Genomic DNA, 12,968 nt, shown 5'->3' with positions numbered 1-12,968 from the left:
GAATTCAAAAATAGTCACCCCACCCTGAGAGCAGGCCGCAGTTTATCAAAAAGCCAAAGCGACTCACTGTGAAGTGGTTTTTTTTTTAATACATAAACAAGTCTTTTCTTTAAGAACTCATTTCACAGTCTATTCTTTCGGATTGTAAAGTCTCTGTCCCATGCAATTTTAATATATATATGTAAATATAGAGATATATACATATACATATACACACACACTTGTAGCTTCCTTCATTTATGTCGTAGTTCTTTTCATCCTGGAATTTGCCTGATTTAACTTCCGTTAAGTGCAAGGATAATGAAGGCAGAGTCTCCTGTGATTATAATGACTATGATCCAGTCATAGAGACGGGATAAAGTGTAACGCTTTAGTGTCTTTGCCAAGGCGATGTCTGATTCGGAAATACTGAACTTATTCAGTCTATAGGTGTATCCTCTGCAACAAAGAAATGTCCAAAAGGGTAAGAAAAACAAAACAAACAGACATAAAAAGACAAAAATAAAGCAAAAAACAAAAACGAAAACAAAAAACAAAACAAAAAAACCCAAAACTTTTAAAGAAATGAAAGCAGAAAATCCTTGGACCGATGTATTGCTTTGCCTAGTAGAAGTTCACATTATCTCTGGTCAATTTCAGCAGGTGTTGCCTTGCTTTTGTCAGCATTTTCCTCCTCAGCCTCCACTTTGTACATCTCCTCGGAGCCTTCCTCGCTGTCGTTCTCCTCTGACTCGGTCAGCAGCTCCTCGTCCTTATACTCGGCCACATCCACCGCTGAGCCCAGGTGCTCTTTCAGCTTCCCGTGGTGCTTCACGTGGTACCGCTGGTTCTGGAAGAACTTGATGATGGTGTGTTTGGGGAGATCCAGCTGGGCCGAAAGAGTGTGGATGGCTTCCTGGTCGGGGTACAGGCCTACATCATGAATAAAGCTTTGGAGGATCCCCAGGGCTTCTAAGGAGATCTTTGTGCGAGACCGGGGCTTTTTGGCACAACTGTCTTCAGTCGGAGGAGGTGGGGGAGGCGCTTCTTCTCTGGGAGGGGAACTCTCCTTGGCTGGCTGAGACTGCTGTCTATGAAGCACCTGATAATTAAGAGAGAAAAAAAATGAACATTGGACTTATGATTTTACCTTTCCAAAACCATCAGCCCTCTGAAATACGTGTTATCTATCTAGCACTGGAGGTAAGCTATCGTCATTTGTAAAGTCAGGTCTTTGGAAATCGTAAAAGCATTTCTGGAGATTTAGTATCTCACCTACAAAACATGAGGTTCATAATAGTAGTATTTGCCAACATTTATATTCTAAGACACAAAGTCAAGTCATTTGTTGCCTAAGGTCTTCTCACTTTAAGCAACCTGGCTTCAGAGTCTTCCATACCTTTAACCACCAAGATATGCCACCTCTCTGAAGGCTAACCACAAAGAAACTGGGCACAAAGGGGAAAGTATGGACTCTACTATCATGGCTTCAAGTTCATATTCTTCCACTTAGCTGAGTAACCCTGGACAAGTCACTTAATATCTTTAAGGCTCTATTTCATCATCTATAAAAGCAGGATAAGAAACTAACCTCCTAGAGATGTTGTAAGGATTAAATGACATAATTGTTACAAAAAACAGTGCTTGTCTTAAATCATGGATGGGCAAACTTCGTCAGGAAAGGCCAAGATAGTAAATATCTGAGGCTCTGGAGGGTCGATCTTTGCCACAACTACTCAATTCTATTCTATTGCAAAAATAAAGGAATATGGCTGTGTTCCAATAAGACTAGGTTTGGCCCATGAGTCATAGTTTGCCTCATCTCTAGCTTAGAGCAAACATCCAATAAATGACAGCAATTATTATCAGCCTCATAATGACTCTTATAGTGTTATAGAGGAATAATTGGTACTTAAGACAGGAAATCAATCCTTTGTAAAATTAGAAATGACTTTATATTCTTTTAGTTCTAATTTTGATTCTTTTGATTTTAAATGTTTTTTTTTAGAATGTGAAAATGTTCAAACTAATTTAAAGACATAACTGTTTCTTGAATTATGAATTTAAATGACCATTTTATACTTACATAGATGGACCTTCTCAATATCACTATAAACTAATCCTCTGTTTTGCATACACTTTCTAATTTCTGGGTTTTTTTTCTCCTAATGTTAAAGCTTTCTAGTTGTAATTTAAATAATTTTTCTTTTATTTCTACCTATTTCCCAATCATTTAATAAAAAAGCAAAATCTTAGGTAAACTTACTCAAAGGAACTCAGTCCCAGCTCTCCCCACAGGCCTATGTGAGAAGGACTTTGTGGAGGGGGAGATGGAGCATGAAGTCCTGATGAGGAACTGCAGCCATCGCCCACACCTTACAGCTTCAGCTGTATGACAGAATTACAAGGTTACTGTGCTCTTCCCCACTAAAATGTGTCATGTTGGTTCCAAAGGCAAAGACCACATTTCCTATACTTGGGTCTAACTTCCTAAATCCTCCCAAAACTTTTAAGAAGAGTGAGTTCACTTAAAAAAAAAAAATTCTCCTTTTACTATTCTTTCATATTTTATGGATCTTTTTCATATTAGAATAACAAATTAAACATTTTCCAGAGTTCAGGAGGAATAAATCCAACCAATGCAAAGAAAACACATCTAGTTACATTAAAGGACCATTCACACCACCATCCCTGCCATCACCACACACTACCCATAGTCTTTTAGCTACGAAACAACAGCATCAAAGCAAGCATTTAAGGAAAAAAAAAAAAAAAAAACAAAACTCTGCCATTTATCCTAGTCTTGAGGGCCATATGATGAAAAAATACTTTCCCACCAATGTGAAAATGTCAGTCTTTTACATAGAACTTAACAAAAGTTAGGGCAGATGAACCTGTTACCTAAATAAGGTAGCAATAAACAAAAGAGGTTTAAATTTTTCAAGTAATAATCAAATAATAATAAAAAGGATAATCAGAAGCAAATAAGACTATCTGCTATAATAAGCCGATGGCTAGTGGCAGAAAGAAATCCTAAGCACAGGACTATAAAACAGTGGCATTAAAGTCCGTATAATGTTGACCAATTAAAATGAATGTTCTTAGCATTTTCCTTACCACTTTCAACTAAGAGTAAACTCATGTGGTCTGTTGTGGTAAGCTGGCATCAGCAAAAAAAAGTGAGAGCTCTGTTACTTCAGCATCCTAATTATACCCGGCAGGAAAAGCAGAGCTCCAGGAGTGGGGGTTGGGGGACTGGTGCTGGTCAGGTCAGCTTTCATGGTAGAAGGATATTTGCTCTGAGGCCATGATCTGGGCAGTATGAGCACTGTAATAAGGAAACCTCTATGTCAACAGGTGAGGATTCTAGTTTTGGGGGAAAGAGAGACTGAAATTATGTGCAAAGTACATACTGGAAGAACATAGACTCAAGCATGAGTACTCCCCATTAGAGTAATTGTGCTAATTGGAAAACAAAAGAGAATTAAAATGCCCCATTTTCTAAATTATGCTTGCCTTCTGTAGTAAAAGTCAGCATAACGGTTCCATTTAATTGAATAATTAGATTGGTTCTTCAGGGATTTTCCACTGTGCACTGGTTAGATTTAAAGAGATTTTCCAAAACTATACTTTGAAGTTACTATAATCTTTCTGCATGATTGCATTTGTTCTTCTCCTTAGGTCCAACCAACTGGCCTGCTTCACTCCCCTTTATTTCCTAGAACTGAGCACTAGTAATACATATGTACAGAGAAGCTAAACATGAAACAGAGAAAGAACAGTAAGAATAGCTACCCCTCACTGAATGTTTATTCTGTGCCAGGTGGTTGTAAGAACTTTACATGGATTAATTAACTGAATCCTGACAAGTTCCTCACAAAGGTGCCATGTGGATCAAGATTGAACTGGAAACATGTAGCATCTCCTCTTAATTCCGATTCGGAGGATTGGAATTAACAAACACGGGGAGTTGTCAGTCTGATAAAGGTTTCCAGGGAACAATGACAAGGCAATTGCCCATGATAGACTAGGAAGATGTTTCTCAAGAGAAGTAATAGTTAGAGAAATTATCTACAAAGTGAAATATATAGTTTCTGGTCAGACAATGTACCATAGTGAGTTGGGCAGCATGGTGACATCTACATGAAGATGGTTAAGTTATATCTTCTAGCATCTTCTAACAGGTAAGGAAAGAGCAGTCAAACCCTGAATGCCCAAATGGGCATCCCTTAAGTGAAACCGTCTTACAAGTTACCAAAGGAGCTGAGCTTTTTCTATTATACTGACATTTTTCTTTGGCTATAAGTCCCTTTCAACCACAATATACATAATATCTGAGATTAAAAGTTATCTGTCCTAACTATCTGTATTCCCCTAAAATGTTCTAATTACTCCAGGCAGAAAGTTATTGTCTCTAGACAATTCCTAGCAAAAGAACAACATAATTTCCTCTCTGGCCAATTGCTAAGAATCCTTCCTAATACCATGTAGTAGTTTATTCTAGTGGCATAAGTACTCTGAACGCAAGCAGAGCAGTGCCTAATGCCTATAAGATGGTCTTCTCTAGGCACGAAAGCCAATCCAAATCCTCTTCTAAAATCCTGCCATCTAAAGGGCAGAATCAAGTCATCTTTTCTTCACTTTCTCACATCTTGACTAAATAATGTCAACTCTTTTAGCCATTTCTTCACAGGAAAAGTTTCTGAACTCTCACTTAACTGATATTTAGGTTTGGGTTCTTTTTTTTTTTTTTTTTTTTTTTTTTGGTCTGAATTTCTCAGAATATCTTCTAAATTCCTTGTTAGTGAACTAGAACGAATCAAATTTGGTCTCTGTCCCAAGCAAGTGCCCTGAGAGTCATGCCACTGATTGCTGATGGACGGACCTATAAGCGGTTTCATTCCTAGGCTCATTTGACAGTTTGGGCATAATCTTTTTGTTAATTAGTATTTTAAGTCACAAAATTCACAATTACTCCAACTAACAGAATGTCCTGCAAAATGAATAAAATTTTCTTTCCAAACTAGTCCTTTGTGCTATTAGATTATAGTTTTCTGAGATTTTCTTCATATTAAGTTTAACCGAGCATCTTTCAAACTATTTATGAAAAGCTGGCAGGACCAAGGACTTGCCAGCATTACCTTTTTTCCCTTTTTCAAAATGGGCCCAGTGGAGGGGCAAAAAAATCCCCATTGATAGTACCTACTAATGCCAAGCATACAAACACTGCATAAAACCAGAAATGAGTGGCTATGTCCTCTGAAAGGCATGCTCATAGAAGTTTTAGTCATCACTGGAAACAACCCAAGTGTCTACCAGTAATAAGATTGATAAATAAGTTGTGGTATACTTATATAACAGAGCAGTAGGAAAAATGAACTACTGCTATATATACAGACACAGATAAATACCACAGACTTACTGTTGAGTGAAAGAAGTCAGATATGAAAGACTAAAAACTGTATGATTCCACTTATGTGAAAGAACAGGAAAAACAAATTAATATATAAGAATAGAAAAAAGTAGGAAAAGCCTGCATTGACAGATCCCAGCATAACAGGTTTCCACTGAGGTTTACTGAGTAGAAGGGGGTGGAAGATAGCCTCCTGGGATGTTGCAAATATTCTCTATATTGACTTGTGCGTTTGTTAAAAGGATGTGTGTATGTCTAAAGATTATCAAGCTGTACAATTAAAATCTATGCATTTTACTGTATGCAAACTATACCATATTTCAATATAAAAGTTTTAAGAAATGGGCTTAGAAGTTGACCTTTATTTATCCCTAAGGCAAACACCCCTCTTCATGTGATTTTCCCAAATAATGGAATATTTAATTCCATAAGGGTAACTATCCACTCCTTTTTACTCTCGATCTTTGCACACTGAAGCCTACCAACTCATCCTACTTCTTTTTTTGGTTTGGATTTTTCTCCATCAAAATTAAAGTTAATCTAGACAACAAATTCATTTCTGTAAAGAGAGTCCTAAATGGTTTATTTAAAAGCCTTTCTTATTCATAACTTCTGCTGTTGATTTTTCAGTATGACAAGCAGGGTTCACAGTAATGAAATTAATGAAATATCTAAGTAGATTTAATAACAATAATAATAGTAATAATAGGTGTTACCATTCATATAAAGCTTACTCATGAGCTACACACTGACCTAAATGCTATAAATATATTTAATGTTACTTAATTTTCACAGTACTCTTAGAGGCAGGCATTTTTACCCTCATTTTATGATGGGAAAACTGGTGTTCCAAAAGTGTAGATAATTTGCTTAAGGTGCAGAGTTTGTAAGCAGCAGAACTAGCCTTATCAAGCATATCTTATTCAAGGATATGTTAAAGCCCGTGCCCTTAAACATTATGGTCTCCTGACTTCTGTGAGTAAAATATAGAGAAAAATTGAAAAAAGTCTTTAGAGGAGACAGATCGTAAATAAAATGTCAGGTAGTAATAAATACACAAGGCAATGCATAAGGAGGAAGATTGTGGGGAGGGGAAGTTATTTGAGACAAGGTGACTCAGAGAAGGCTCCCTACAGAGGCAGCACTGGAGCCCAGGCCTGAAGGATCTGAAGCCCAGCCATGTGGAAAAGCATTCTAGATAATAGAAAGGCAAGCAAAAAGGCTGCAAGGCAAGAATATACTTGGTACATTTGCAAAACCGCAAGAAAGTCAGCATGTTAGAGCTGTGCTGCCCAATACAATAGCCACTAACCACATGTGGGTATTTACATTTAAATTAATTAAACAGACAAACACTCAGTTCCTCAGTCACATCAGCCACATTTCAAGTGCTCCATTGTATCACTTGCGCGATGCCATGATGGACAGCACAATACAGAGCATTTCCCTTAGCACAGAAAGTACTGTTGGATAGTACCATGCTCCAGCAAAACGACACCTGAGAGCCACAGCAAGAGCATGGAGTGCTTGGCATTCCACTGTCAGGGTAATGGAAAGCCCTCACAGTGAACTTCATTCATAAAATCTGAGATAACCAAAAATATACTAAGACCTGAAAACTACTACTATTACTAGAAAGATAGGAAAATATTTATATAATTACTTTGCAAGAAAATTTGTTTGTAATATACTACTGGATTTTTATTGGAGGATTACAAATAGCAACATTATCATAAAAACAGCCAGAAGTATGCATTGGCACTTCTACCCTCCAAAGAAGTGTTACTTTACACTTAACTGATTGCTGTCTTCTTCATCAGAGGTGTTCATCATATGCGAAAGAAACGATGTTAAAAACAGCCCTGGGTTAAAAGAATTTTTTAAAAAGTGTATCCACGTATCATCAAACATGTATGGAGTATCTACAATAATTGGACCTATTAATTTATACAGCTTTTTAATAAGAAGTCCTATTTCTAACAATTAAGGGCTGATGAATAAGTTATGGGTAGGAATAAACAAATAGAAAGTTAAAAGTTTATTTGCTGTAATCTCTCTGGGCTGAAATATGACACCTATGTCTATAAATGGACATGAAGATAGCAATGAAGAATGAGAAGTTGTAAATATACTCAAAAGAGACATTAACTGCAAATGAAACCCAAAAGTTCCTTGCCCAGTGATAAAGCACAATTATAATATGGACACATGTTGTTTCTCTGCCTTCAAAACCGAAAAATTTGAAAACAAAAAGACCTAATGGTACCATGACCAAAGTTGACTAAGAAAGATAAAGCAGCTCTTCTTAAAGCTCTCAGTGTTCAAATGGATATTGAAGGCCTCAATGAAAACCAGCTGGGAGCCATGTGTAAAATATAATGCTTTTTGCCTGTAGGGAAGGAAGTGAGATCTTGAATGATTAAGTTTAGGAAAGTATATAATTCACTGTATCATTATGGGGTGAGCTGCATTACTTATAATATGCCAACACTTTGTGGTCTTCTTTTATACAGAAAATGAGAAATTCTTAAGGAGGTGACTGTATAAGGTGGTTGATCCAGTGTAGTAATGGGTTAAAACAGTTTCCCAGGTGGTCACATCTGTCTCTCTATGACAAGTCTCACCCAAAGCTTCAGGTCCTGTAGGGTAAGGTACATTAATAGGAGATGAGAACACAAACAAGATGACTTTTATCCATGTTTATTTTGGGTTAGTATTAGAATTATTTTAATTTGTAAATAATTAAAATTAAAGTAAAATTTAAAAAAATGTTTAATTTTACCTCATTTTTTAGAACAGAACATAAACTAGGTGATCCAAAAAAGGAAAGCATTCTTCTATTAAAAGTTCTAAGAAAAAAATACTTAAGGCCAGTCATGGTGACTCATGCCTATAATCCCAGCACTTTGGAAGGCCAAGGTGGGCAGATCACTTGAGTTCAGGAGTTCAAGACCAGCCTGGACAATATGGTAAAACCCTGTCTCTACTAAAAATACAAAAATTAGCCGGACATGGTGGCACACGCCTGAAATCCCAGCTACTTGGGAGGCTGAGACAGGAAAATTGCTTGAACCCAGGACAGGGAGGTTGCAGTGAGCCGAGATCACACCACTGCACTCCAGACTGGGTGACAGAGCAAGACCCTGTCTCAAAAAAAAAAAAAAAAAAAAAAAAAAAAAAAAGTGTGTGTGTGTGTGTGTAGGTATGTGTGTGTGTGTATATATGAGAAATCATTAAGGAGGTGACTATATAAGGTGGTTGATACAGTGTAGTAACAGGTTAAAACAGTTTCCCAGGTGGTCACATCTGTCTCTCTATGACAAGTCTCACACAAAGCTTCAGGTCCTGTAAGGTAAGGTACATTAACAGGAGATAACACAAACAAGATTTTATACACACACACACACACACATATATATACACACTATTTTTTTACTTAAAAGTAACAGTTGGTTGAAAGTCCTTATGCATAACTCAATTAGAATTTGTTGAATAGATGAATGAACACAATGAATACATGCTGTTATTTTTTAAATGGACTATATATAAAATATCACGTAATTGAAAGTTTCAAAAACCTAACTGTACCCTCTAATATTCCCCTTTTCTCAAAATCAGCACTGGGGACAACTAATTTTGTCCCAAAATTCAGTGAGGAGAACTTTAATGATTAATAACTAATGTAAATATTAATATAATTATTTTATGTCTCTGTCACTATTGGACAGTGAGCTACATATTGGCATACCATATGCCTGGGACACAATTAGTGCTCAGTATCTTTGTTCTGTGGCACTGCATTCCATGTTCTCTCTTCTTTACTTTCAGATCAGTTATTCTTGTTCAGCAAAACTAGTTATTACTTTCCTTGCTATTATTCCCTTTTAGCAAAACATTCTTTCCTGTGTAAAAACAAAACAAAACAAAACAAAACAAAAACTTCCTAGGGCACTGTATAACTATAAGATGGCATTGTATACACATGGTAAGGAGAAGTTTTGAGGTCACAAACTTCTGGTTTTAAATCCAGTTTCGACTGCAAAACCACAACTGCTTAGTTACTAGCCTTGTAACTCTGAGCACATTACTTACTCTCTCTGAGCCACAGTGTCTGTTAAACTGTAAAATCTTCATTGTAGTGCTTGTAGTGATAGGAGGGAAAGTGAGATAATACATGCTAAGTATGTAGCAGCAAAGTTCTGAAGCCGTAAGTAGGGTTTCAATTAGTACTAGCTATTACGAAACGTGAGAAGGACTTAAGAATCAGGAGTATAATGTGTCACTCATATTTTCTATCAACATGCTTATTACGAAAGCATCAAATTCAGAAATCTTTTTCACCCCACAGATCTACAAATAGGCACATCTACCGATAACTTTTCTTATTTCTTTCACTCAAATACTACATACATCTTTGTACTCAAAATGGCACCTAGCACAGGAAAGTTGCCTCTGAAGCATATATTACATGAAATTGAGCCTCAAGTTATAGTCCGTTTAAGTTGACACCTTCTATACATACAGCTTGACATCCTCTTAGGAAGACATTCTTTATCAACGGTTCTCAAAGTGTGGTCCATGCAAGAGGCCCATGCCATCAAAACTATTTTCATAGCAAATCCAAGACATTATTTAGAACATAAACATAAACTTTTTGACCTTGCTGAAATTTGCCGTGAGCTCGTGGCCGTGAAAAATACAACTGCCTGGATCATTTGGTGCTGCTGCCTTGATTGTTGCAGGCCAGCATTTCCCACCAGTGCTTTTGTACCATCTGCAAATTTCAGCAAAGTCAAAAAGGTAAATAATGTCTTGAATTTGCTATGAAAATAGTTTCGATGTCATGGGCCTATCGCATAGACCACACTTCAGAATTTGCAGATGGTACAAAAGCATTGGTGGGAAATACTGGCCTGCAACAATCAAAGCAGCAGAACCAAATGGTCCAGGCAGTTGTATTTTTCACTGTCACAAGCTCACGGCAAAAATGATGCCACTTTCATTTAAGAGCATCTTTGATGAAGCAGTAAAATTGTATTACTTAAGTCTCAGTCTTCGAGTATACTTCTTTTTAATGTTCTGTGTGAAGAAATGGGAAGTGCATATGAAGTACTTCTGTAGCATACTGAGGGAAGATGGTTGTCTTGAGAAACAGCACTTGTGTGATTGTTGGACTTGAAAGCTGAGCCACCCATGTTTGTCATGGAGTATCAATTTGACTTGAAAGAACTAATAGACAGACTATGGTTATTCAGATCTGCATATTTGACATTGTTTTAAAAATCAAGTGAGGCTATCACTCCAGGAAGAATATCTGACAGCATTTGTTGCCAATGATACCTTTTAACCTTTCAAGCAAAACTTAGAATTTTGGGAAAACTTGTAGTGGTCACCATATGCTTAGTAGTTTCCCAGTACTTAACTTTTTTAATATTAGTGGCAATTTAACAAATATGTTTGGTTTTGCCTTTAAATATGTCATATAATAAAATGTGCCAACATTTGTAAGGGCTGCATGACCTTACAAAATACAGTAAACCTGTAAGGCGTTATAAAGTTATGAATAGGTAAAAGAGAAAGTATAAAAAGTTCAATATAGTTTTAGATTCAATTCCACTTTGCAACTAACCATTAAGAAACTACCACTTGTAGAATGTTGCTCTAGTATCAAAGAAGAATATCACAATGATGTGAAATGCAGATTAAAATATTTCTTCCTATTTCAGTTATATGTGTACCTGAGGCTGGATTTGCCTTATCGGCATCAACCAAAACCACATATTGTATTAGACTAAATGCTGAAGCAATTATGAAAATCCAATTGTCTTTCATTAAGTCAGACTTTAAAATACTTGCAAAAGTATATAAAACAATGGCATTCTCTTATTTTCTGTTTTTAAAATATATTTATTTTCAATAAAGCGTTTACATATATGCATATATAGTTGGCCCGCCATATCCATGGGTTCCATACCTATGGATTCAACAAACCACAATCAAAAATATTTAGGAAAAAAAGAACGGCTGTGTCTGTACCCAACGTGTACCAACTATTTTTTGTCATTATTCCCCAAACAATACAGTATAATAACTATTTACGTAGCATTTACACTGTATGAGGTATCAGAAGTAAACTGAGATAATTCAAAGTATATGGAAGGATGTATGTACATTATATGCAAATACTACACCATTTTACATAAGGGGCTTGAACATGCATGAATTTTGTTATTTGCAAGAGGTCCTGAAATCAATCCCCCCTGAATACAAAGGGATGACTGTGTATTATCTATAATGATTTTTAAATTAGTAAGCATTTAAAGAATTCCTCAGAATTAATTTCTAATACGGTAATATTGGTAAATATAACACATTATTGGGGTCCTCAATAGTAAGAGTGAAAAGAGATTCTGAGACCAAAAAGTTTGAAAACTTTGGAAGACATGAATCACGCTCAATAGTAAAAACATCCTTCCTTGAGTCAAATCACTTGGGAAAGCCTTAGAGAAAGAGTGTAGGAGAAAATCACTTAGGAAAGCCTTAGGGAAAGAGTGTAGGAGAAATTACACATGCATTATGATTTGTCTCTTGACTTTATCACACAAAGACATTTTCACAGGCAAAACATATTCTCCTAGATACACAACTCAGCACTATTTCTAACTTCAAATGATGTTACTTAAGTTGGCTCTTATGATTGTAATTTCACATCCTAACATTATAGGACTTATTAAAAAACCATGGTTTAGCTTTGTTGCTTTTTTTGGATTACCCAGTATCCTAAGGTCAAAACTCAGGAAATCTGTTATTAAAAAAAAAAAAAAAAAGTATCCATGAAGTGATGACAAATTGCAGACTACAGGTGTTAGATTACATTTTGACTCCAGGCAGATTTAATATAAGTTGGTTCTCTTTTACAATTGCTCTTAGCACATACAGCTATAGGAGGGGGATTTAAAAAAAAAGAGAGAGAGAAAGAGTATAAGAAAAAAAAAGTGGTGGTCAATAAAAGAAGACCATGTCAAGAGAAATCAATACAAACAAGCAAAATGGTAGGAAGTCTGACATGGAAATATGTGTTCAATTTCATCCAGCCTTAGTCTGTTTTTTTTAAAAAAAATATTGTAACCAAGATACTATGGGAACACAGTGTATGTTTTTAATGCAGTTTAATAATTGTTTCTCAAAATAAACACTTTGGTCAAAGATAAAAGCATAAAAATATTGTGACACAATAAGCTGTTAAACTTGGGTTTTAGAGGAAGCATGGTTTTTAAAACAGCCTTTGGCTTATATCATTTCCTCTTTGGTTATAAATTGAGAACAACTATATGAACAGCTTTGGTATAGTTTGTTAGGCGTCGGGGGGAATGGCACAGTCATTAATCTGATTGCTGGGAGTGACCAGAATCTGCAAACACTGAAGAGGTAGGTGGCTGAGTGAACTGCTTCTTCAATATAAGGAGATGAGTAACTACATCAAATAGACAGGAAGAGAATGTAGAAAACAATCCACTCTCCAGTTAGTACTTGGGGAAAAGCATGGACACATAATGTATCTAATGGCAATTATTCC

At 36.1% G+C, this 12,968-nt stretch overlaps 1 protein-coding gene across 2 annotated transcripts in view; it reads right to left on the bottom strand.

Annotated features, from left to right (window-relative positions):
• Window positions 1–3: 3 nt before the first annotated feature.
• The window catches only part of SATB2 (SATB homeobox 2), a 211,497-nt gene continuing 198,532 nt past the window's right edge, over window positions 4–12,968 (bottom strand). For both annotated transcript variants that reach the window (XM_011974555.1, XM_011974554.1), the window contains one exon: window positions 4–1,081. In XM_011974555.1, coding sequence (XP_011829945.1) covers window positions 620–1,081 — 462 coding nt within the window. In that variant the 3' untranslated portion in view covers window positions 4–619. The remainder of the gene's footprint in view (window positions 1,082–12,968) is intronic.

The sequence above is a fragment of the Mandrillus leucophaeus genome, unplaced genomic scaffold (genome assembly GCF_000951045.1).
Source record: "Mandrillus leucophaeus isolate KB7577 unplaced genomic scaffold, Mleu.le_1.0 Scaffold146, whole genome shotgun sequence".
Taxonomy (NCBI): Eukaryota; Metazoa; Chordata; class Mammalia; order Primates; family Cercopithecidae; genus Mandrillus; species Mandrillus leucophaeus.
Note: the sequence above shows the minus strand (reverse complement) of the source record. Positions and strands in the feature narration are given on the sequence as shown.